The 21,397-nt window shown below is 47.7% G+C and overlaps 1 protein-coding gene across 1 annotated transcript in view; it reads left to right on the plus strand.

Moving 5' to 3' along the window:
- The first annotated feature begins 16,081 nt into the window (after positions 1–16,081).
- EGFR (epidermal growth factor receptor) overlaps positions 16,082–21,397 on the plus strand; it is a 201,269-nt gene continuing 195,953 nt past the window's right edge. The window contains exon 1 of the mRNA XM_047694188.1: positions 16,082–16,453. Coding sequence (XP_047550144.1) covers positions 16,366–16,453 — 88 coding nt within the window. The 5' untranslated portion in view covers positions 16,082–16,365. The remainder of the gene's footprint in view (positions 16,454–21,397) is intronic.

Consider the following 21,397-nt stretch of genomic DNA (forward strand, 5'->3'; position numbering starts at 1 on the left):
AGATCACAAGCAGGCAGAGAGGCAGGCAGAGAGAGAGGAGGAAGCAGGCTCCCTGCTGAGCAGAGAGCCCGATGCGGGACTCGATCCCAGGACCCTGAGATCATGACCCGAGCCGAAGGCAGCGGCTTAACCCACTGAGCCACCCAGGCGCCCCGGAAGCAGTCCCTTCTTGATTTGGTGACTGTTCTCTCCGGTCCAGATCCTATAGGTTGTTCATCTACTTTATGGATATGCCAAAAACAAAAGTAGTAATTCCATTACAAGTCCTTTAGCTAAATATAGATTTCTTACATTTAACTAAAGGCGGTTGTTACAATCAGAGCACCAAGCTCATCCTCTGTGAAGACAGACTTGGTGGGGGTGGATGTGACCTGAGAGGTTTCCTGACTTCACAAGCACCTCCCCTTCTCCCCTTTCCCTCCTCCCCTCTGCCCTGCAAACTGAGAATGGTCAGACCTCCAGCTGGGAGGGCAGCCAGTGCAGCAGCAGCAGCCTTGGTGAGCTCAGGTCTGGAGCCAGTATCCCTGCACTGCATAAATAGCACATTTTCTTTCATCAGGTCACTTCCAATCGAGGACGAGTCAAGCTCCTCTGGTCTCTAAACAGTCAGAAAGGAGGTGTGAACAAATTCTAAGCAGCAGGAACATGAGACTGAGGACTCACCCAGACTGGGAAGGCCAGGAGGGCAGGCGGGCCTCTCCCGTGTCATTTTTGAGTGATCCAGTTCTCTGCATAAAGGCTAGGTTATGACAGGTGCAGGTTGATGTTCCCCCCTCCCAGGTTAGATGGCAGATGGCACGCTTTGGTGTGTCATTTGTGTATTTGTCCCATACGTTGAAAGGTGACATTTGGATGAATGTGACATATTGTATTGTTGCCTTAATTGGGTCTATACATTTTTAAGATCCTGAAGTGGGTTGTTTTTGTTTTTTGTTTTTTGGGTTTTTTTTTGTATTGTTCTCAAAATTTTAGAATGCTACTGTAAAGGAATAAATATCTAGCTTCACCCTAAACGCACTGGCCCTATGTATCTATATCAAAGCCACTGAAAAGTGATTAAGTTTTCTCTTCTTTGATTCCCAAGAAAGAAAAATATTTTTCATATCTATTGGTTTTATTCCCATTTGAGTCATACTTTCATGTTTCATGTGCCACTTATTTGGATGGGTTTTGTTTTGCTCTTCATTGTCATTTATAATTCTCTTTGAATCCTTCTCTGGGGGCCCCTGGGTGGCTCAGTTCTTAAGCGTCTGCCTTCGGCTCAGGTCATGATCCCAGGGTCTTGGGATCGAGCCCCTCATGGGGCTCCCTGATCGGCGGGAAGCCTGCTTCTCCCTCTCCCACTCCCCCTGCTTGTGTTCCCTCTTTCACTGTGTCTCTCTCTGTCAAATAAATAAATAAAATCTTTTAAAAAATAATTTAATGCATTTTTCTCTGGTTATCTTTCTGTTCTGTCCTTCTCATTTTAGATTTTTATGTATGGATTGTGCTCCATTTCCTTTCATATTTTCACCTCAGTTAGGTGGTAAATATCCTTATTTTTAATACCGTGTATATTTACTTTAAGCTCTTATAAAAATATTACTTTTTATATCTAGTTTATCAAATATATTAGGGATCCTAACTAGGTTGGTAATTAATGTTGTAATTTGTGTGTAGTTTTTCTAATCTTTATTATTTTCATTTCAGATACAGTTTAAAGATTTTATTTATTTATTTATTTGAGAGAGAGAGAATGAGAGAGAGAGTGAGAGAGTATGAGAAGGGGGAGGGTCAGAGGGAGAAGCAGACTCCCCGCTGAGCAGGGAGCCCAATTAGGGACTTGATCCCGGGACTCCAGGACCATGACCTGAGCCAAAAGCAGTCACCCAACCAACTGAGCCACCCAGACGCCCCAATTTCAGCTACAGTTTAATATTTTTAAGTTATTTTATTAGTGTTTTATGAGAAATAGAGTGTGCAGTTTCATTAATATTTAGTATGTCCATGTTTCCTCAAGAAGTCTGAAGAAAGTGCACCCCCCCCGAAGAGAGATTGATCTCCAGTCTTAATTTACCAATTAACATCACATTCTTTTTTTTTTTTTAAGATTTTATTTATTTATTTGAGAGAGAGAGCATGAGCGAGGAGAAGGTCAGAGAGAGAAGCAGACTCCCCGTGGAGCCGGGAGCCCGATGCGGGACTCGATCCCAGACTCCAGGATCATGACCCGAGCCGAAGGCAGTCGTCCAACCAACTGAGCCACCCAGGCGTCCCTTAACATCACATTCTTAATGCTTAAACAGAGTGTAGCCACTCTTCTGGTGAAGTCCAGGTGACTTGTGTTATAAATGAGTCAACGTTATTTATTACAAGAGGCATCCACTAGGAACTCCTTTCCTATTGTTTTCTTGGGGCAGGTTGAGTCATGGTAAGGAAACAGCAGGATACACAGCCCTCCTGAGCTGTCTTAGTCATGCCAATAACTGTTATCATGTCCAATCTCACCTCTAGATTCCATCCAAACGGAAATTATAGCAAGTCTGAAACATCAATAAAGATTATTGTTATGTTAAGCTTTTAGAGTTTGCAAAAATACAACATTATTTAGAGCAATGTGTCACCAACCTCTTCCCTTTTCTAGCTGTGGGCACATACATGGAGAAACGAGGGTAAACACAACTGTAGCATCTGAATGTTTCAAGTTGTCGCCAAGACACTGTGTAAAGAACATCTGCTTTACCTTAAAATGCTTAGTTATTCCTTGCCAATGATGGCAGAATTGTTGTGGCAGCCCTACCAAAATACAGCAACTTGAAGGCAGACATGATACAGCAACAGAAGAGGAAAAAGAAGCAGTGAAATAAGCATTTGCCCAGCAACTCAGCAGTTCTGCTCCTAGGTATTTACCCAAGAGAAATAAAAACATATGTCTACACAAAGACTTGTACCTAAATATCCATAGCAATTTTATTGATATCGATAATGAACAAAAATTGGGAACAACCCAAAGTCCAACAGCAGAGGAATGGATAAACAAAACATGGCTTATCCATACAATGGAGTCCTAACTCAGTAGCACAAGGAACAAATTACTCATAAGCACAACAACATGAATGAATCTCAAAAGCCAGACACAAACTACGTCATACTGTATAATTCCTTTTGAAGTCTAGATTCCTTCTGAAGTTTTAGAAAATGCCAATTCATCTATAGTGACGTAAGGTAGATCAGTAGTTGCCTGAAGCAAGGGACAAAGAGAGGGGTCTGCAAGGGAGTACGTGAAACCTTCTGGGGGAGATGAAAATTTCCCCTCTCTCTCTCTCTCTCTCTTTTTTTAAGATTTTATTTTTAAGTAATCTCTACACCCATTGTGGAGCTCGAACTGACAACCTCGGGATCGATAGTCACACACTCCACCTGCTGAGCCAGCCAGGCATTCCAAAATGTCCCCGTCTTGATGGTGGTGGTGACTTCACAGAGGTTTGTAATGTCAGCAGTCATTGAGTTTTGCACCTTATTTATTTATTTTTTAAGAGTTTATTTATTTGAGAGAGAGAGAGAGAGAGAGAGAAAACAAGAGAGAGCACAAGCGGGGAGAGGGAGAAGCAGGCTCTCCAGATGCAGGACTCGATCCCAGGACCCTGAGATCATGACCTGAGCCAAAGGCAGACATTTAACCCACTGAGCCACCCAGGTGCCCCCTGAATTTTACACTTTAAACAGATACAGGTTATCCTATGTAAACTATACCTCCATCCAGTTGATAATAATTTATTTTAATAGGCAAAAGATTTAAAACAGATACATCACAAATGGTCAATAAGTACATGAAAAATCTCATTAGACAATAGAGAAATGCAGATCTAAGACATACAGGCCATTTAATGCATACATTTTACTGCATGCCGGTTGTACCTTGATTTTTGAAGTGCAGATCTTAAAAAAGAGAATTAAAATAAATTTTCTTTTAATATCAGAAATAAAACACTCAGAAATTTCACTTGCAAATGTGTGAAATCAGTACTCCAGGTTATTCCTCCAGCATTGCTTGGAAATACTCTAAATGTCTTCCCATAAGGAACCAGGAAAATAAATCACAGAACTCACATGGGAGGAAACACAGGGCTATGGCAAAAAGAATCCCATTCATGTACCTGCACGTTCTATGTAGCAGATTAACCCCTCCCCACTGGAACATGCTCTGGACTTGCTTCCAAGACAGTAGACCAGGCCACTCCTCTCTTTGCCCTCTCCTCCTTATCTCCTGTTTTACATTGGAGGCCCCAGGGCTCAGGACTCTAATCATTTGTCTGTAACCTGTACATTCTCTACTAATCCCATTATGATCTCTTTGGATCTCAAGACTTTGAGTAGTATCTGTACACTGATGATCCCGATTATTATCTCTCGCCTGGACCTCTGTCCTAAAGCCCAAACTCCTCAATCCCACTCCTTACCTAGTATCTCCATTTGAAAATCTAAAAGATCTCACGTAGGCCAAGTTCAAAACCGGATTCTTAGATTTCCCCCTTCCAAACCTCTCTTCCTCTTCTGTTTTCCATATCAGAAAAGACTACCATCTCCTCCTACTCGCCGACCAGGGCCTTGAGGTAAGCGTTGGTCTTGTGTTTCTCTCATGACCCAGATTCAACTGATCCGTAATTTGTGCCCGCTCTTACACTCGAACTACAACCAGAACCTGGCTACGTGTCATTACCTCCACAGCACCCAGCCAGGCCCACGTCTCACCTGGGTTATTACAGCAGTTTTTTCCCTACCTTCATTCCATGCTGGACACAGCCCTTGCCCCAGAAGGGATCCAGTTACGACCCAGGTCAACCATGCATGTCACTTCTCTGTTCAAAGCCTTCCAATTTTTTCTCCCTTTACTTTTTAGTAAAAGCTGAAAGGACTACAACGTCCTCCCAAGGCCTGGCGGTCGCCTTGCTCCTCTGACCTCAGCTCCCGCTCCTGTCCCACTTCCCACTCCATTCCAGCCATACTGGCTTTCTTGCTGCCCCCTGCCAAAACAAGTCCTCCTCATGCCTGAGTCACTGACTCTCCTCCATGCATTCAAATGCTCCCTTCTGGGGCGCCTGGATGGCTCAGTCGGTGAAGCGTCTGCCTTCAGCTCAGGTTATGATCCCAGAGTCCTGGGAGGGAGCCCTGCATCCGGCTCCCTGCTCAGTGCAGGGCGGGGGGTTGCTTCTTCCTCTCCTGTTCCCCCTGCCTGTGCTCTCTCTCTGTAAAAGAAATAAATGAAATCTTTAAAAAAAGAAAAAAGAAAGAAAGAAAAAAAAATGATCTCTTCTCAGTGAGGCCCTCCACACCATTTCACTTAAATTCATTGCCCTTCATGCTCTTTCCTTCCTTTGTTGTTCTCCGTAGCACTTAATCCTGTAACATATGTGAGTACTGGCAGTCTGCCACCCACTGGAGTATGTACTGGGAGCTGTTTGAACAATCTGGGGACGGAACCGTAAGCAGGGCTCAGCACACAGAGGTCTCTCGACCAAGTGCGTGTGTATGGTGATGATGTCTAAGGAGCTGACTGCACGTGTAACAGGAACTCACTGAAGGACATCTTTACTCACTTTTCTCCTTATTCCCAAACAAGATATGCAAAAGAAGGCAACAGTCTCCCTAAGTCTCCATAGCTGGGTTTCCCACTCGTATAAAGGTGACAAATCAATGAACTGTCTCGGGGGTGGTCACCAGAAGAGCATCCCGGCTGCTGCTGGAGAAAAAGAACTGGTGGTTTCTGTGGTTAAAGCACCTCGGAGGACACTTGGGGGGGCTCGGTCGGTGAAGCATCTGCCTTTGGCTCAGGTCATGACCCCCAAATCCTGGGATCCAGTCCCACCTGCGTAGGGCTCCCTGCTCAGCCTGCCCCTCCCCCTGCTTGTGTTTGCTCTCCCTTCTCCGCTCTCTGTGTCAAACAAATAAAATCTTAAAAAAAAAAAAAAATTTGAAAACAGGCCTTGGAGAGGGCACGGCATCCTGGAGCTGGTCCTGGTTTGTCTGTTCATAGCAGAGGCCTAAGTCCTCTGCCTTGGGGTCAGGTTACATTCTAACCAGAATCCTGGAACTAGGAAAGGGTTTTTTCCAAAGGCATTTTCCAAAGGTAGTCTCTTCCCGTCTCCTGTGCCCATAGAGAGAAGCCTGAGCTTAAACACATCATGGGAAAACACATCATGGACCAGACTGGTCCATGAAACTGCCCAAAGCCACGGAATTTATCTTAATCTGTTATGGAGAACTTGGGGTCATTAGATCTTCCAGGGATAGGTAAAGGTGTTGTACGCCAGGAAAAACACAGCTGGCTGACCTACCCAAGGGCTGGCAGTAGGGGAACCACAGGGACCGGGTGACAGGGAGCAGATGAGAACATCTCTGCTTCCCAGTTTCAGCAGGGTGGGGAGGTTGTTTCCACCAGATTTGGCCATGGACTAGGGCGAGGGGAATGGGTGCTGGAGGAGAGACTTGGCTGTACACCAAAGGAGGCTGACCAGGAGAACCCTGGCTCTGTGTAGGGTGATCCTAAAGCAAAATAACACGCTGGGGAGGAGAGGCATCTCTGTGCGTGGCTGGGGAGCCCCGCATCTTGGGGCATGCCCTCTCTGGTGGCCGGCCAGGACCCCTGTGGTGGAGCTAGGAGCTCAACCCACTGCTTCTTTGGTTCCCTGAGGCCCCAGGGGTCCCCATGGCCCACTCAATGCCCAGCTGAAAAAGAAACTACCCCAGCCAGCTTCCCTGGAGATATCTGGGACCTCCCTCTTCTGCAGGTGCTGGGCAAAAGACATTGCCGGAAATCTAACTCACAATTTCAAAGAGAAACTTGAGAAACATCCCACGTCTCAGAAAAGGAGGCGGGGAGGGAACTAATATTCCCCTTCTCCATCCTTTGGAGAGCAGGGAGCGCCCCTCAATTCTCCCTGGCTCTTCCTGCTTCCAAGCCCTCATTTAAAAGTGAAAGATCTACAAACGGACAAAAAAAGCTCCCCAGGAGGAAAAAAAAAAGAAAGAAAGAAAGGCGGGGGGGGGGGGGGGGCAAACATAATAAAAGGAAGGAATTACAAACACCATACATACATATCCCAAGGTGTGGCTCAGATGCTGGGCCAGCTTCCCACGCATCTCAGGTGAAGCTCTCCAATGTCAAAATCCCACAGAAATCCTGGCCAAGTTTCCCAAGGGCAAGTGCCTCTAGTCTGTGCAGAGGCCCTCGGAGCGCTACCAGCCTCCTCCTGCCGCGCTCTGCACTTGGCCTCCAAACCCCACCGCTTGAATACAGCTAACTTTCACCTTCACAGCTGCTCTAAGATCGCAAGATCAGTCTGGAACCCGAGACTTCTCCCCACCCCCGCCCCACAGGAAGGGAAGTAGGATTGAAAGCAACCTTTGAAAAAAGGCCATCGGGGAGCTATTGTGCTGGGCAAGGCCTCCAGCCGGGCTCGGAGAAAGTGCCAGTTGATGGAGTACAGCGCGTGGTCCCTGTGAGCCCGGCCGTCCGAGCGTGGGTGCCAGCCGGCAGTGGGACATTCATTGCCCTTTTTTCCCTGCAGCTGCTACAACAAATAGCCGTTCCTTTGAAGGCCAGGAACAAGGCTGGTCCTCCAAGTTCATAATTAGAAATCTCACAGAAAAATTGCTGCTGCTAAGTCATGCCATGGGGAAGGGGGTCTCCTTTTCTTAAATTTAAAAAAAATGACGAATTCTACGTCTCGATTGTTTGCGGGACCATGAAGACCAACTAAGGGATAAGTAAGCGTAAGGGGGTGCGCTGTGTGCCGGGGGCTCAGAGCGGAGCCCGTGAACGGTCTTGGTCTACTGCTCTGTCTGCATGTATGGAAAACTCGGGGAAATGAAAGAATGTTACGTATGCTCCCCGTGGCTCCAAACACACAAGGACGTGGCAGTTTTTGTCAAGGGCTATGTGCTAGGTGCTTACATGATTTCAAGCCGTAACAGACCCGTGGGGCCAACATTTATGACAATTTACAGAGGAAAAAAACCATGGCTTTTTTTTGGTTGGCAAGGTTGAAGAAATAAAGCATGCTTGAGCTCGTATTTAGTTAATGACAATTTTTATTTTTTTAAGAGTTATTTATTTATTTGACGGGGTGGGGGGGATACAAGGAGGAGTGGGAGAGGGAGAAGCAGACTCCCCACTGAGCAGGGAGCCCGAATGTGGGGCTCGATCCCGGGATCCTGGGATCATGACCCGAGGCCAAGGCGGACACTCAACGACTGAGCCACCCAGGGGCCTCTAGTGAATGGCAATTTTTAAATTATATGGTTACTTCATGTCTCCCTCCACGGTAAATGTGTGTGTGTGTGTGTGTGTGTGTGTGTGTGTGTAGTGTATATATGTAAATATACAGAATATTAACATGTGTACATATTGATATATATATTGTTTTTAAGCAAACAAGCTTGAGCAATGGGACCCACCTCAAAATATCCATAGGCCCTAGCTGACCAATGGGCTGCTTAACAACTGGGCACAGTTACCCAAAAAAGGAGAATTCTGTCTGTCACCATACCTCCTCATCCTCCCGCTTTAAAAAACAGCCCCACCCACGAACACATGGCAGACAGTCTCTCCTCGGCCATCCTGTGTGCAGCTCCCTTGCTGCATATCCAAGACGCTTCCATCCTCCATCTCCTTGTTCGCCTCCCGAGCCACGGGCTTCCCTCTGATCATCGCCCCACATCTGGGAACCCCACATCCGATCGAGAGTCACCCCATTTAGGTACCACCTATATATGTTACAAACATATATATGAATGCTTATATATCAAACAGAAAACAATTTAACATAAAGTATGCATAAAATATGTAAATATTTAATTAGGGGGTGAACACTTCTTGTTTTAGTTAAAGCGTGTTAGGGTATAAGGGAGTAAGAAGCCAACTGAGGGGCACCTGGTTGGCCCAGTCGGTTAAGCGTCTGCCTTCCACGGTCTCAGGGTCCTGGGATGGAGTTGGGCATTGGCCTCTCTGCTCAGCAGGGAGACTGCTTCTCCCTCTGCCCTCCCCCTCCACTCCTGCACTCACTCTTTCTCTCCCAGAAAGAAATAAAATCTTTAAAAACAAAAATCTGAAAATCCTGATAGCCTGACAAAGGGATGACTTTCTCCATTTTTCTTCACGGCTGTTATGTAGATGTCACTTACGTGTCCGGCAGAAGGGTCTGCTACCTGTCATCGGTTCCGTTCCAGGCCCAGGCTGAGGAGGAAGCCGCTCTCTGGAGCATGACCAGCCAACAAGAAGGAGGGAAAAGGTGTCTCAGGGAAGCCTACCCAGCTTCTGAGAGCTTCTATCCAGAAGTGACACATTTCCCTCCATTAACGTGGCATACAGCTGACTGCCAGGGGACCAGAAAGTCCCATCTTCCCTTGGGGCTTGGGGTAGCCGGATCCTGAGGGACACACTCTACATTCCCCTGCTGGGCTACAAGGTATGGTTCTCCAGTGAGATTACTCAGAAGGAAAGGCAGTAGGCACTTGCAAATCATCTTACCAGATAACAAAAGTAAATGTCACTGTCAGAATAACTCTCAAATCTCCAATGTCACAGTGTTCTCCCCAAATGCAGACACTGAGAATTTATTTTTGTAAAAGAATAGTCAAACATCCTATTTTGGGTGATGTTTAGAAATCAGTGAAATCGATGATTAAGGTAGAAAGGCTCTTATTCTTACACACACACATCTGGTTAGTCTAGGTGACCTTTTGCAGGCTGACCGTAATTTCTAGGAGAGAAGGAACTGGTGACTGACCTCTGTCTGCCTGCCACTGCACACTCAGTGAATGTGGAGTAAATGCCACTTACTCCAGCTGCGAGTTTTAGCACAAGCGCTAACAGCCCGGAGAACTCCTTTGTGTTTTATTTTATTACAGAAATGTTATGTATTAATCCTTCCCTTCCCTGAAGCAATTCATCGGAACCAGGTGCTCACCCTGCCATCTGAAAAACGGCAGGGCCCTATCTCTGATGTCCCTCCCCAGTCTAAGCAGAAGCTCAGGTTTTCTTCTGGCTCAGATCTACAAAATTAACAACTGTAATAAAGCCTCATTTTCCATTCAGAAACAGAAAAGCAATTAACTTCAATTTCTCGAGCCCTGTTGATCATTTTTAACCTGCAAACCCCACCACCATCTAAAAATGCCACTCTGAGGGGCACCTAGCTGACTCGGTCCACAGAACCTGTGACTGTTGATCTCAGGATTAAGTTCAAACTTAATGTAGAGATGTAGAGATTGCTTAAAAACAGAAAATCTTAAAAAAATTAAAATGCCACTTTGAATCTAACTTTTGGAGACGTCCTTAAAAGTGATTTTCCCTTGTTTAGTGCAGATAAATCTTTTATTCGCTGCATCTATAGTCTTCGTAAAGAATTAAGTGACCCAATTCTCTTAATTTGTGAAGTCTCCTGACTTCCCATTTAGAAGAATAGAAGCTTGACCATAGGACTTTGCCATGTGACCTTTATCATGCAAGAAGAGACATAATTATATTAATTAAAATAATTAAGTTATGAATAGCTAAAATACCTCAAAATGTCTCTAGGTGCTTCCTAATAATGCACCTATTCTACCATTTATTATAATTAGAAACAGATAAGCTGGGGCGCCTGGGTGGCTCAGTGGGTTAAAGCCACTGCCTTCGGCTCGGGTCATGTTCCCAGGGTCCTGGGATCGAGCCCCACGTCAGGCTCTCTGCTCAGCAGGGAGCCTGCTTCCTCCTCTCTCTCTCTGCCTGCCTCTCTGCCTACTTGTGATCTCTGTCTGTCAAATGAATAAATAAAATCTTTAAAAAAAAAAAAAAAAGAAACAGATAAGCTGGCCAAAACTTGCTGATTTGCAAGATAAGCAGTAATATTTAGCCCAGGCACTCTCCTAAACCCCCACCTCCTACCCCCGAATTTCGACCACTGCCAGTTCATGGTCAGATCATGGTACATGGTTATTGTACATACACCAACCATTGAGAAGCAGGTCTTCTTTCTCTATCCTACAACAGGACTCTGTATAAACAATAATTTATAATTGTTATATAGGTAATATATATATCAATTATATATAACAATATATAAATTAAAATGGATATATATGTATATATGTGTGTATATATACATATCAATTAAAATACATGCCCGTAGAATGTCAACCATGATGATGGTATAAGTGTGAGCGTTGATAAACATGTACGTTTTTGAAAAAAATCGAAATGTGCTAGAATTTGAAATATGCTAATTTAAGGTGAGGTCTGTTGTGACATACAGTGTATTCTGACCTCTGGACCAAAATTTACCAGCAAATGCATATGCCCGCAGGTAAGGTGAGTGAGAGCGAGCTGGAAGGAGAAGGGAAGGAAAACCAGAGATGAGAATCAGACCCACCGCAGGGTTGACATGAGTGTTGTTTGAGCGGGAAGGGGGCGGCGGCAAACCTGAAAGCCTGCACTGGCCACACAGGGTCCATGAACTGCTGAATCACGCTCGGTGGTGTCGGTGTTGAGTCGGAGACACGATATCCTTTCTGAAGGGGCAGTTGTCACCCAGCATACTGCCATGTGGCTTCAACGCAAATGCAGTGGACCAGCACGTCCCAGGTTTCAAAAGAAACACAAAGTCCATATTTTATTTTTTTAAAGATTTTATTTATTTATTTGACAGAGAGAGAGACAGTGGAGAGGGAACACAAGCAGGGGGAGTGGGAGAGGGAGAGGGAGAAGCGGGGAGCCCAAGGCGGGGCTCAATCCCAGGATTGTGGGATCATGACCTGGGCTGAAGGCAGACGCTTAACGACTGAGACGCCCAGATGCCCCAAATCCTATTTGAAATGTGAAATGTCCTAATTTCTAAATGTTGCCATTAATTCAATTAAAAGAAATACTGAATGGGCCACACAAGTCTTCAGGCCACCAGTTGCAATCCGGAGGCTAATGTTTCTGGTCATAACCATCCCTGACACAAATAGTCATACCTTGGACAAAATTATTTAATCTCAGTTTTTTTTTTTTTTTTTAAAGATTTTATTTATTTATTTGACAGAGAGAGATCACAAGTAGACTGAGAGGAAGGCAGAGAGAGAGAGGGAAGCAGGCTTCTTGCTGAGCAGAGAGCCCGATGTGGGACTCGATCCCAGGACCCTGAGATCATGACCTGAGCCGAAGGCAGCGGCTTAACCCACTGAGCCACCCAGGCGCCCTTAATCTCAGTTTTAAACCTTTAACCTGGGCAAAGCATTGTGTAGGGGCCAGAAACTTCCTACGAGATCCCTGGCAAAGTAACTAACAAACGTCTCAACGACGCCAGAAACCAGCATTCTGAAATGCGATCCTGCTTTTTAAGCATGACGTAACCCTCAACCCCTAGAGATAACGAAGAATACTAATGACAGATAATGCTAATAAGAATACTAATGACAAAACAATGCCTCGTCAGTTTTGTGTCAGCGTATTATCTCTGAAGAGGCAGCTTCTTCCCTACTCGCCAGAGATAGGCCTGGATTCAGTCAAATGCAAATAACTTGACTCAAAGGGAGAGAATAAATAGCTGAAGAAAGGTCCTTACCAGCCCTGCCCACCCCCCCATCTCAGCAGGGGGCCTCCTGATGCCGCTGACCCTTCCCTTACAGAAATAGGTGATTAGGTGATGCCTCTTCACAGTACAAAATTGCAAGGTATAAAAGGACCATTGAAAAATAAGCCTCCTTCCAACTCCTACCCCAGCTAATTCTGGTCCCCAGAGGCAACCCCCTTTGTTACTGCATTTTTGCGTCTTCTTAAAATATATCTTCAGAAGAACTGTTGAATGCACAGCCATCGAAAAGGGAGCCCGTTTTAGAAATGCGTGTTCCTTCGGAATTTTGGGCTGGGAGGGACCTACCTCTGCCCTTCATTCACGACCTCGCTTAGTATTTCTCCTGCATACCAACCTTTCTAAGGATGAGAAACATTTCCACTCAGAGGCAGCTCATTCCACTTTTAGATAGCTCTGGTAGTTTCCTAAAGATTATTTTTAAAAAAATGTTGAAATCTGCCAATCTGGTGTTTCTTCCCTCACCGCTCTTTGCTTTGCCCTCAAAGGCCAGGGAAAACAGGTGGTCAAATGCCTCTCGCCTAAGAAGGAACTTAAAACATTTGATGCCCTCTTTTCTTTACCCTGTCAAATAACCCGCTTCTCCTCCCTTCCCACAGAATGTGTGGTTGCAGGGGACTCACCACCATGTTCTTCTAGAAAAGATTAAACTCTTACTTAAAATAGAAAGTTCAAAAAGAGGAAAACTGCTCATCAGAAGAGCAAAACGGTTTCCGATTTGTAGCTCGCAAAGGGAAAGAACAGGCTGTTACAAAAATTGATAGGTCATATGAAATTTAGTATGGGAAACACTACCGTCTCAGTACGTCCCCGCTAATACGATGTGCATGGATGCCTTATCCAGCAATGTTTCCAGCCAAGCAGAAATGTGGGTTGTAGCTTCTCTGAAAACTTTCCAAGACACATTCTGAGATAGAATTTGGAATCCTGATGTCTCTATTCAAAAAGTTGTAGCATCAGAGTGAGGGAGAACATGGTCCGGATTTGGGCTCGAGGCTGGCTTCAGGGCTCGCAAAGTCTACTTTGGGACATTGGCAAAGTTATTTATTTAACCTTTCCAAGCCAGTGTCATTTTGCAGTGTCATCTTGATATAAAAGGCAAGCGAAGTGTAACCTAGCTCATGGGGAGTCAGATGAGCTAATTTCCGATCAGTCCTTAGCATGGAGTCGACGCTGACCCTGCTTATTCCTATGGCGGTCGCCTTTGCGTGGGATGTGGCGTGGCACATGCCGTGGCAGCTGTCTCTGCAGACATTGGGTGCCTGAGAACCCTTTACGCAGGGCCCCAGTCTGGGCACAGCTCTGTTCTCTTAAGAGGATGCCAAACTTGCCAGATTGGCCATATGGTTTTTCACCTGACAAGTAACACATACATCACTAGACTCCACGTACCTGCCGAAGAGTACCGAATCATCTGGGATGTCACCCCTTCCATCACAAACTCACAGGAGAAACTCAGACTTGACATAGGTATCCCAGTAGGATGTTAAGGCCATCCATTCGTGTCCATTCCTTGGGATCAACCCAGGGCCGGATGGTGTGCCTGAAGTGTCCCCGGCCTCCTTGAGTAATTGTTTTCCTAAAGCTTGGCTTCCTGAGATGCCATCAGAGCAGATCAAAGGTTGCTGGGACAAAATATCACTATAAAGGTTAATACTATGACAAAGCAGTGGCCAGTGAGAACTCTGAAGTCTACACACTTCTTTGGAGGGGCCCGTGGAAGAGATTGCTATACAGCCTTAACAATTAGCTGTAGCTCTGGGGAGCCTTAAGCGTCTGCCTTCAGCTCAGGTCATGATCTCCAGGGTCCTGGGATCAAACCCCACATCGGAAAGCCTTTTTCTCCCTCTGTCACTCCCCCTGCTTGTGTTCCCTCTCTCGCTATGTCTCTCTCTGTCAAGTAACAATAAAAAAAATCTTCAAAAAAATTAAAAAATAATAAATTAGTTGTATCCTTAATCGACTGGTGTTTTAACATGTGGACCCTATGATTTGTGCCATCCCTCGGATTTCCTTGACAGAAGTGTCAGAGCCAAATCTGTGATCTTGTTAAGTAAATGCCCAGGACGTTGTTGTGTGTAGATCTTCTGTAAGACTCACTTTCAGATCGATCCTCTGTTCCACTGTGATGTTTCTGGTTCTGGTTTGCTCTTCTCCAACTTGGGTTACTTCCGTGGTCGTGTTTTTTTGCAAATGGCTCTAAGTCCTGTTTGGAACGTGGGGAGGAAACCAACACGCGGCCTGCAGAATCTTCATGGCCTTCTTCACCCAGGGCCTAAATGAGTCCAGAAGGCTCAGCGGTTGTTCTGAAGACAAAGGAACAAACAAGCAGAACTCTACATTCAGAAGAAAAAATGCAGGTTCTGTGGATATTGAGGAGCCCTGTGTTCTGCACCCTTCCTCCAGCAGCAGGAAAGTTCTGGGCTGTAACTCCACTTACTCTAGGTGGGTGATTTCTACCTCAAACAGTGGGGAGATCAGAGCTGAACCAGGCCTGAATGTCCCTAGTGAATCTTGGGAGGAGAGGAGGGAACCTGGTTGTAGGACAGGGCCAGAGGCTATCCGTCCTGTCTGGGAAGGAACCGTGAGAATAGGTCCCCCTTTTTTGAATAGCCTTTCTCCTGCTTGAGTTACCTGGTCGTCTCAGGGCAGCTGGGCACCTAGCTTCTTCAAAGTATCTCCCCAGATGTTCGTGTTAAGCCTTTATTCGAAGTGTGTCTTTGGTGAAGTAATTGACCACACGTGCTAGCGTTTTAGGTACTCTTGGCTGGTTCCCGGCATATGAAATGCTGTGCACTCTGGGTACTCACGCATTCATTCAACTGGTATTTTCCAAAGCCCCTTCCTGAGCCAAAGATGGGTTCCCTTATTTCGGTCAATTTCTAGGGTGCTTGAGACTTAAGAGCTCCAACTCCGACGCTTGGCACTCCTGCCAGGCGTGCACGGGGAGGAACACTGGGCTGCCAGACCAGCTTCAAACCCCCATTAGGATCCTGGGGTGCAGTGGAGGAGTTGGGGGCCAGAGTAAAGCAATGGTTTCCCAGCCCTGCTCTTATCCGGCCTTGGGCCTAAGGCGCGGCCAGTTTGCCCGGAGATGATGAAAGTCTTCTCCTAAAGTTGGAGGGACGGAAGGTGAAAATGGGGGGCCCTGGTGCAAATCTGACTCAACGGAGGTTGGGTCACTGAGTAACTGTGCCTGTCTACGAGGACTGGGTCCGGAGGGACAGCGCAGGGAACGTCCCCCTCGGAAATGAGCTCCTAAGGGCGCCGGCTCCGTTCCCGGACGTCGCCTCTTCTCTCCACCCCGGGCCTCCCCGGTGCGCTTGGACCGACAGAGGCCACCGCCGTCCGCCGCCTCTCCAGCCGGTGGCCGCCTGCGGTCCTCGCCGCGGACTCTTCCTTCTCCTCGCACGCCGCTCCTCGGCTCCTCCCGATCCCTCCTCCGCCGCCTGGTCCCTCCTCCTTCCAGCCCAGCCTTCCCGGCCCCCGCCCCCGCGAGCTAGACGTCTGGGCAGCCCCCGGCGCGGCGCGGCCGTAGCAGCCTCCGCCCCCGGCACGGTGTGCACGCCCGCGGTCAGGGCGGCCCGAGCCCGGCGCGAGTCCCGAGCTGGTCCCGAGCGAGCCCCGGCGGCTGCCGCCTCCCAGACCGGACGACAGGCGATCTCCGCGTCCACCCGAGTCCCGTCTCGCTGCCGCGGCCGTCCCCGCGCACGGCCGCCCGACTCGGTCCCGCCTGATTGCGGAGACCCCGAGCCGGCGCTTGGGGGCAACGATGCGACCCTCCGGGACGGCGGGAGCCGCGCTCCTGGTCCTGCTGGCCGCGCACTTCCCGGCGAGTCCGGCGCTGGAGGAGAAGAAAGGTAAGGGCGAGTCCCGCCGGCCCCGCGCCGCCTCCCAACGCGCCCCGACCCGCAGCCGGCCCAGCTCGCGCTCGCGGCACCGGCTCGGCGTCCCGCGCCGCCCGCCCCTCCTTTCCTGTTTCCTTGAGGATCAGCTGCGCCTCTGGCCGGGACCGTGGGAGGAACTGGACGTTTCGTTTCTGGGCTGGGCGATCGTTGAGGCGGCCCAAGACCGGAGGCTCCGTGCGCGGGGCAGCGGGGCTGCGGACGGGGTGTGGGAACCACCGGCCGGAGCTCGGCGCCCCGGAGCGCTCGCAACTTTCCGTCCTCACTTTCCTGGCCTCCTGCGCCGGGTCCGCCTACGGAGGCAAGAACTTGGCGCGGGGCGGCTCTGGTTCCCGCAGCGGCGGCTGCTCTGGTTCCCGCACGTGCGCCCCGCGCCTGTCCTCCCGCGGGGCCAGGCCCGGCCCGGGGCGCGCGCCCCAGGCGCTTGGGGAAGCTGGGGAACGACCCCCCGGAATCCGTCTCGCTCACTCCTCGGGCCTCCTGGGACGGGCGGCTTCCGAGCCGACCCCGCCGCGCGTCCTCCCTGGACCCGGGTCTCGGACTTGAGCCGTGGCCAGCCCGGGGCAAGGCCTGGGTGCGTCGCAGGACCCTGCAAGCCCTTTTCCCAGGTGTGGTGCTGCAGCCCTGAGCTGAGGGGCCCGAAGGTCTCGTGTCTGCCTCTACCTGGGGCCGCGGGGAAGGAAAGGCGTAGTTTCCTCCTAAGCAAAAAAGGGGGTGCGGTCGGGCCCGCCCCTTGGGCGCAGACCCCCGACGCTTGCCCTGCTCTCGGTCCTTGTGCAGGTAGCGGAGGGGGAAACCCATGCTCCTGGCCAGCCCAGAGCTCCCTCCTAGGCGTCCACGCCCCTCGGGCTTGTGGGGTTTCGCTAAATCGTCGCTTCCCGGGAACTTGTGAGATTTGCCCCCACCTGCAGCCCTTTGGTTGCGGATCCTGGCTTTAAGGTGCAGCTGGACCCAACGGTGGGACCAGCAGCGGCGGGACAGCTGGGTCCTGCAGCCGAACTTCATAGGGCGGTACCCATCCTGGTCAGGTCCCTACGGTTTGTCAAAAATAAGGCTCACACCAAACTTTCCTACTCAACATCCCGAGATTTTCTCTTTGAGATGTTCCTTTTAGCTCTTTGAAGAGTCTGACTTTGGGCCAACCAGCATTTTAATTTTTTTTTTTTTTTTAAAAAAAGGATTGCTGTCCATGGTTCATGGGTGCCAAATGTCCAGACTGAACATGAGCGAGTCTGGCTTCGTGACTACCGGCCATAAACCCACTTGACATGAGAAACATGCCTCAGAAGGTTTAATTACACAATTTCAAAATCAAGCAACCCGGGTTCCAAGAGTCAGGTCTGTACTTGCTGTTGATGTCATTGGCATAGGGAGTCGGGGTTTGGTGCTGAGCGAGTTTGTTAGGGGAACATTAATGCATAAACCAGTGGTTCCCAAACTTTGTTGGATGTAAGAATCTCTTGGGATTTTAACAAAACAAAACGATATCTGGCTCCGCACCCCAGACATTCTGATTTCATTGGCCTGGGATGAGCCCTGGGCATCGGGGTTTTTGAAAAGCTCCTCTGGTGATTCTGTGGGGCAGCCAGATTTGGGAGTTTTGGAAAGATGACCTGCCAGTGTATGGGACATATAATCTTTTGGAACATCTGGAATGTTAACAATCTTGCAAAATATAGGAAAGAGGAGGTGGGGGGTGATTTCAGTAATAAGAGGTTAGTTTTTTCACTGACAGAGCTGGTGGAAAGCTCCGCGTCCTTTAAGGGGTCTGAAGGGCTCCCCTTCATCTCTGCGGGGAGTCCTAGGGACCTGCTCCTGAATCAGCCGACGATAGAGTCCTCTTAGGCAGGCGGCATCTCTCCCTCTCTGCTACAGGGGACCCCTTCTGTATTTTAAATTGACTCTTGGAGCACCTCCAAAGCACCACTTTTTTTTTTTTTTAACTCCAGAAGTGTTCACAGCTCTTTGCTATTACCCCTTTGAACACTGCTATTAGTGCCTTGGAGATTTGTTTCTGAGAAAAATATAAATACCACTTAATTTGACTGTCCTGTATTTGCTTCGAACAGAATGCTCCTGAATAAAATTGTGAGAGTAGGCGAACAAATGTCATTCTGTTAGAGTAACGTTAAAAAAAAAAAAAAAACAGTTTTAAGGGGTAAATTATTAAAAACGTAGAATGAGATATTTTTATAAAAGGCGTTGAAGACCCATGTAAGATTCAGTGTGTTCAAGAAAATTTGCTCATTTTAGAGAGACGTTTTTGGTTCTAAGATATGGTATCTTCCATTCTGATTGCACTTAATACTGTCAAACACTGTTTTCAGTGTCCTTTTAATACTTAGGTTAAGCATATGTAGTGGGTACTCTATTTATAAAATGGGAAACTGAACAGAGAAGTAAAGTAACTTACACCTTTAGTAAGAAGCAGAGGCAGGATTCAAACTCAGGCCTTCTCCGCCTGGGGTCCTGCCTCAACCACCTGACTCCACCTGCTTGTGTGAGTTCTGTTTTTGGAAGAGCCAGCTCTGGTGTGTGCAATCACCTCATGTCCAATGCTGCGAGCCGGGGAGGAAAAGGACCAGGGAACCGGCCCCTTAGACTTGGTCTCGGTGTGAAACTTGGAGCCAACGTCAGTTTGGTGGTCTAGATCCTTGGTCATTTCCTCATTGGTCGCTCTGCTTGCCTTCTGTGGGGGCAGCTCTGTCATCAGAGCACGAGGGAGCCTGGAGATTGCTCGGGGATGGTTAAGCAAGCCCCTCCCTCTTGCAAAATGGAGAGGTCAAGGTGTTATTCTAGAAGAGAGCCTGGGTGGTATTCTGGACAGTGCAGGCATTCTCCAGTGGGGAAGCTGTCCTAGTGCCTCCTCTGAAGACAGTCTCGATTCAGTAGATCTGGGCTCTGTTGACGAGGAATAAAAGAGGATTTTGAATTCTATCCCAGGTGAAGAACCCCTACCCTTTTCTCTAGGGAGTTCAGATGTGAGGATGCCCTGTTCAGTCCTGGCCGGAAGCCAGGAGGTCTGTCTTCTCGTTCCAGCTCTGTGTCGAGGCGATCGTGTCACTTACCAGTTCCAGGCTCCCGCGTCCTCATTTCTAAATCCAAGGAGTATTTATTGAGGGCATAGAATGTGCCAGACATGAGTTAAAAGGGGGCAGGGGTGATCTTAGTAGTTTCTACCATTGCTTCCACAGTGGGATTCCTTAAGTCATTAATGAAGTACAGATGATCCTCGATTTACAATGGTTTGTCGTACTTTTTTTTTTTTTTTTTGAGATGGTGTGAAAGCAATGCACGTTCACTGGAAACTATACTTGAAATTTTAATTTGGCTCTTTTCCCCGGGCTAGTGGTAACATGGTACAGTCCTCTCCCGTGATACTGGGTGGAGGCAGCGAGCGGCAGCTCCAGTCAGCCCCGCAGTGACCAGGGTCAACAGCTCACACGCTGACAGCCATCCGTTTGTCACTTTAAGGACAGAATTCGGCAAACTACATGAGCTGTTCAACACTTCCTATAAAGCAGACTTTGCGTTAGGTTTTATCCACCTGTAGGCTAATGTGAATGTTCTGCATACATTTAAGGTAGGTTAGGGTAAGCTATGGTATTTGCTAGGTTGGGCGTATCCAATGTCTTTTCAACTTAAAATATTTTTAATTTATAATGGGCTTATGGGGACACAACCCCATCATAAATCAAGGAAGGTGCGTGGTAGTAAATTGCTTTCCAGATCTGAAAAGGAGACCCACGGTCCTTGTATCTGTCATGTACTCAAACCCGTATGGCTCTGTCTAGCAGTAGCTGGTTGATGGCTCCGGTAGGTTTCTGACCATTATTTCTGGCTTTATGCATTTAGTTCATAGTCTCTGATTTTTCAGAAACTCATTCTGAAGTTTGAAGAAGCTGATTGCCAAAATCCATTGTGCTGCTTGATTGGACTTGGTCCACGTGACAGCGCTAACATGTTTTGAAATGTTTAAGAGGTAGTGTCAGTGAAGATGAAGCAGTCTACCCTGTTTAAAAAGAAAATACTCTTTTTTTTTCCCCCTTTGATCTAAGCTTCAGGACCAGCAGCTAGTGTCTGAAACTTTCCTAACAGGAGTGGCAAACCAAGTCCAAGTATTAAATTGATGATTATGAATGTTGAGGGAAGAGAGCCCCAACACTGGAGCCCGAGGCCCCAGAATTAGGATGGGATCAGAATGCTGAAGGACCCACCTGGGAATCATTTGGCCCTTGCCCCATGGCTTGCTGTGAAAGTTGTGTGTTTGTGTGTGTTTCTTTTAATTTCTTTTATTTCTTTTTTTTTAAGATTTTATTTATTTATTTGACAGACAGAGATCACAAGTAGGCAGAGAGGCAGGCAGAGAGAGAGAATAGGAAGCAGGCTCCCTGCTGAGCAGAGAGCCCGATATAGGGATAGAACCTGGGATCCTGACCCGAGCTGAAGGCAGAGGCTTAACCCACTGAGCCACCCAGGCGCCCGTGTGTGTGTGTGTGTGTGTGTGTGTTTTAATTTGGACTTAATACAGTAGAAATGGGCTGATTTAAAGTTAGGTTTTATTAATAGGGGTATGTTTTGAGAAAAGCTCAAAGTTCTAGAATGACCCACCCAGGCATTGTTCCCACGTATACAATTTCAAAAAAACAAGACTCTGCTCCTCAGATCTGTACTGAACTACTTAAGTTTTGTTTTCTTCTGTCACTTTTGGACATTTGAACTTATCCCGAGAAACATTTTTGGCCTCAGTTATCACTCGCTTGTTCTTAAAACATCAACACACGTAGGGAATAGAATATAAACCTTGTTCTCATGGGCCATTCCTACTGACATCATAGCTTCTCTCTGTTCCTTCTTTTTCATTTTCCTCCTGAAAGGTTGTCTTTTCTAGACAATCCC

The sequence above is a fragment of the Lutra lutra genome, chromosome 11 (genome assembly GCF_902655055.1).
Source record: "Lutra lutra chromosome 11, mLutLut1.2, whole genome shotgun sequence".
Classification (NCBI taxonomy): domain Eukaryota; kingdom Metazoa; phylum Chordata; class Mammalia; order Carnivora; family Mustelidae; genus Lutra; species Lutra lutra.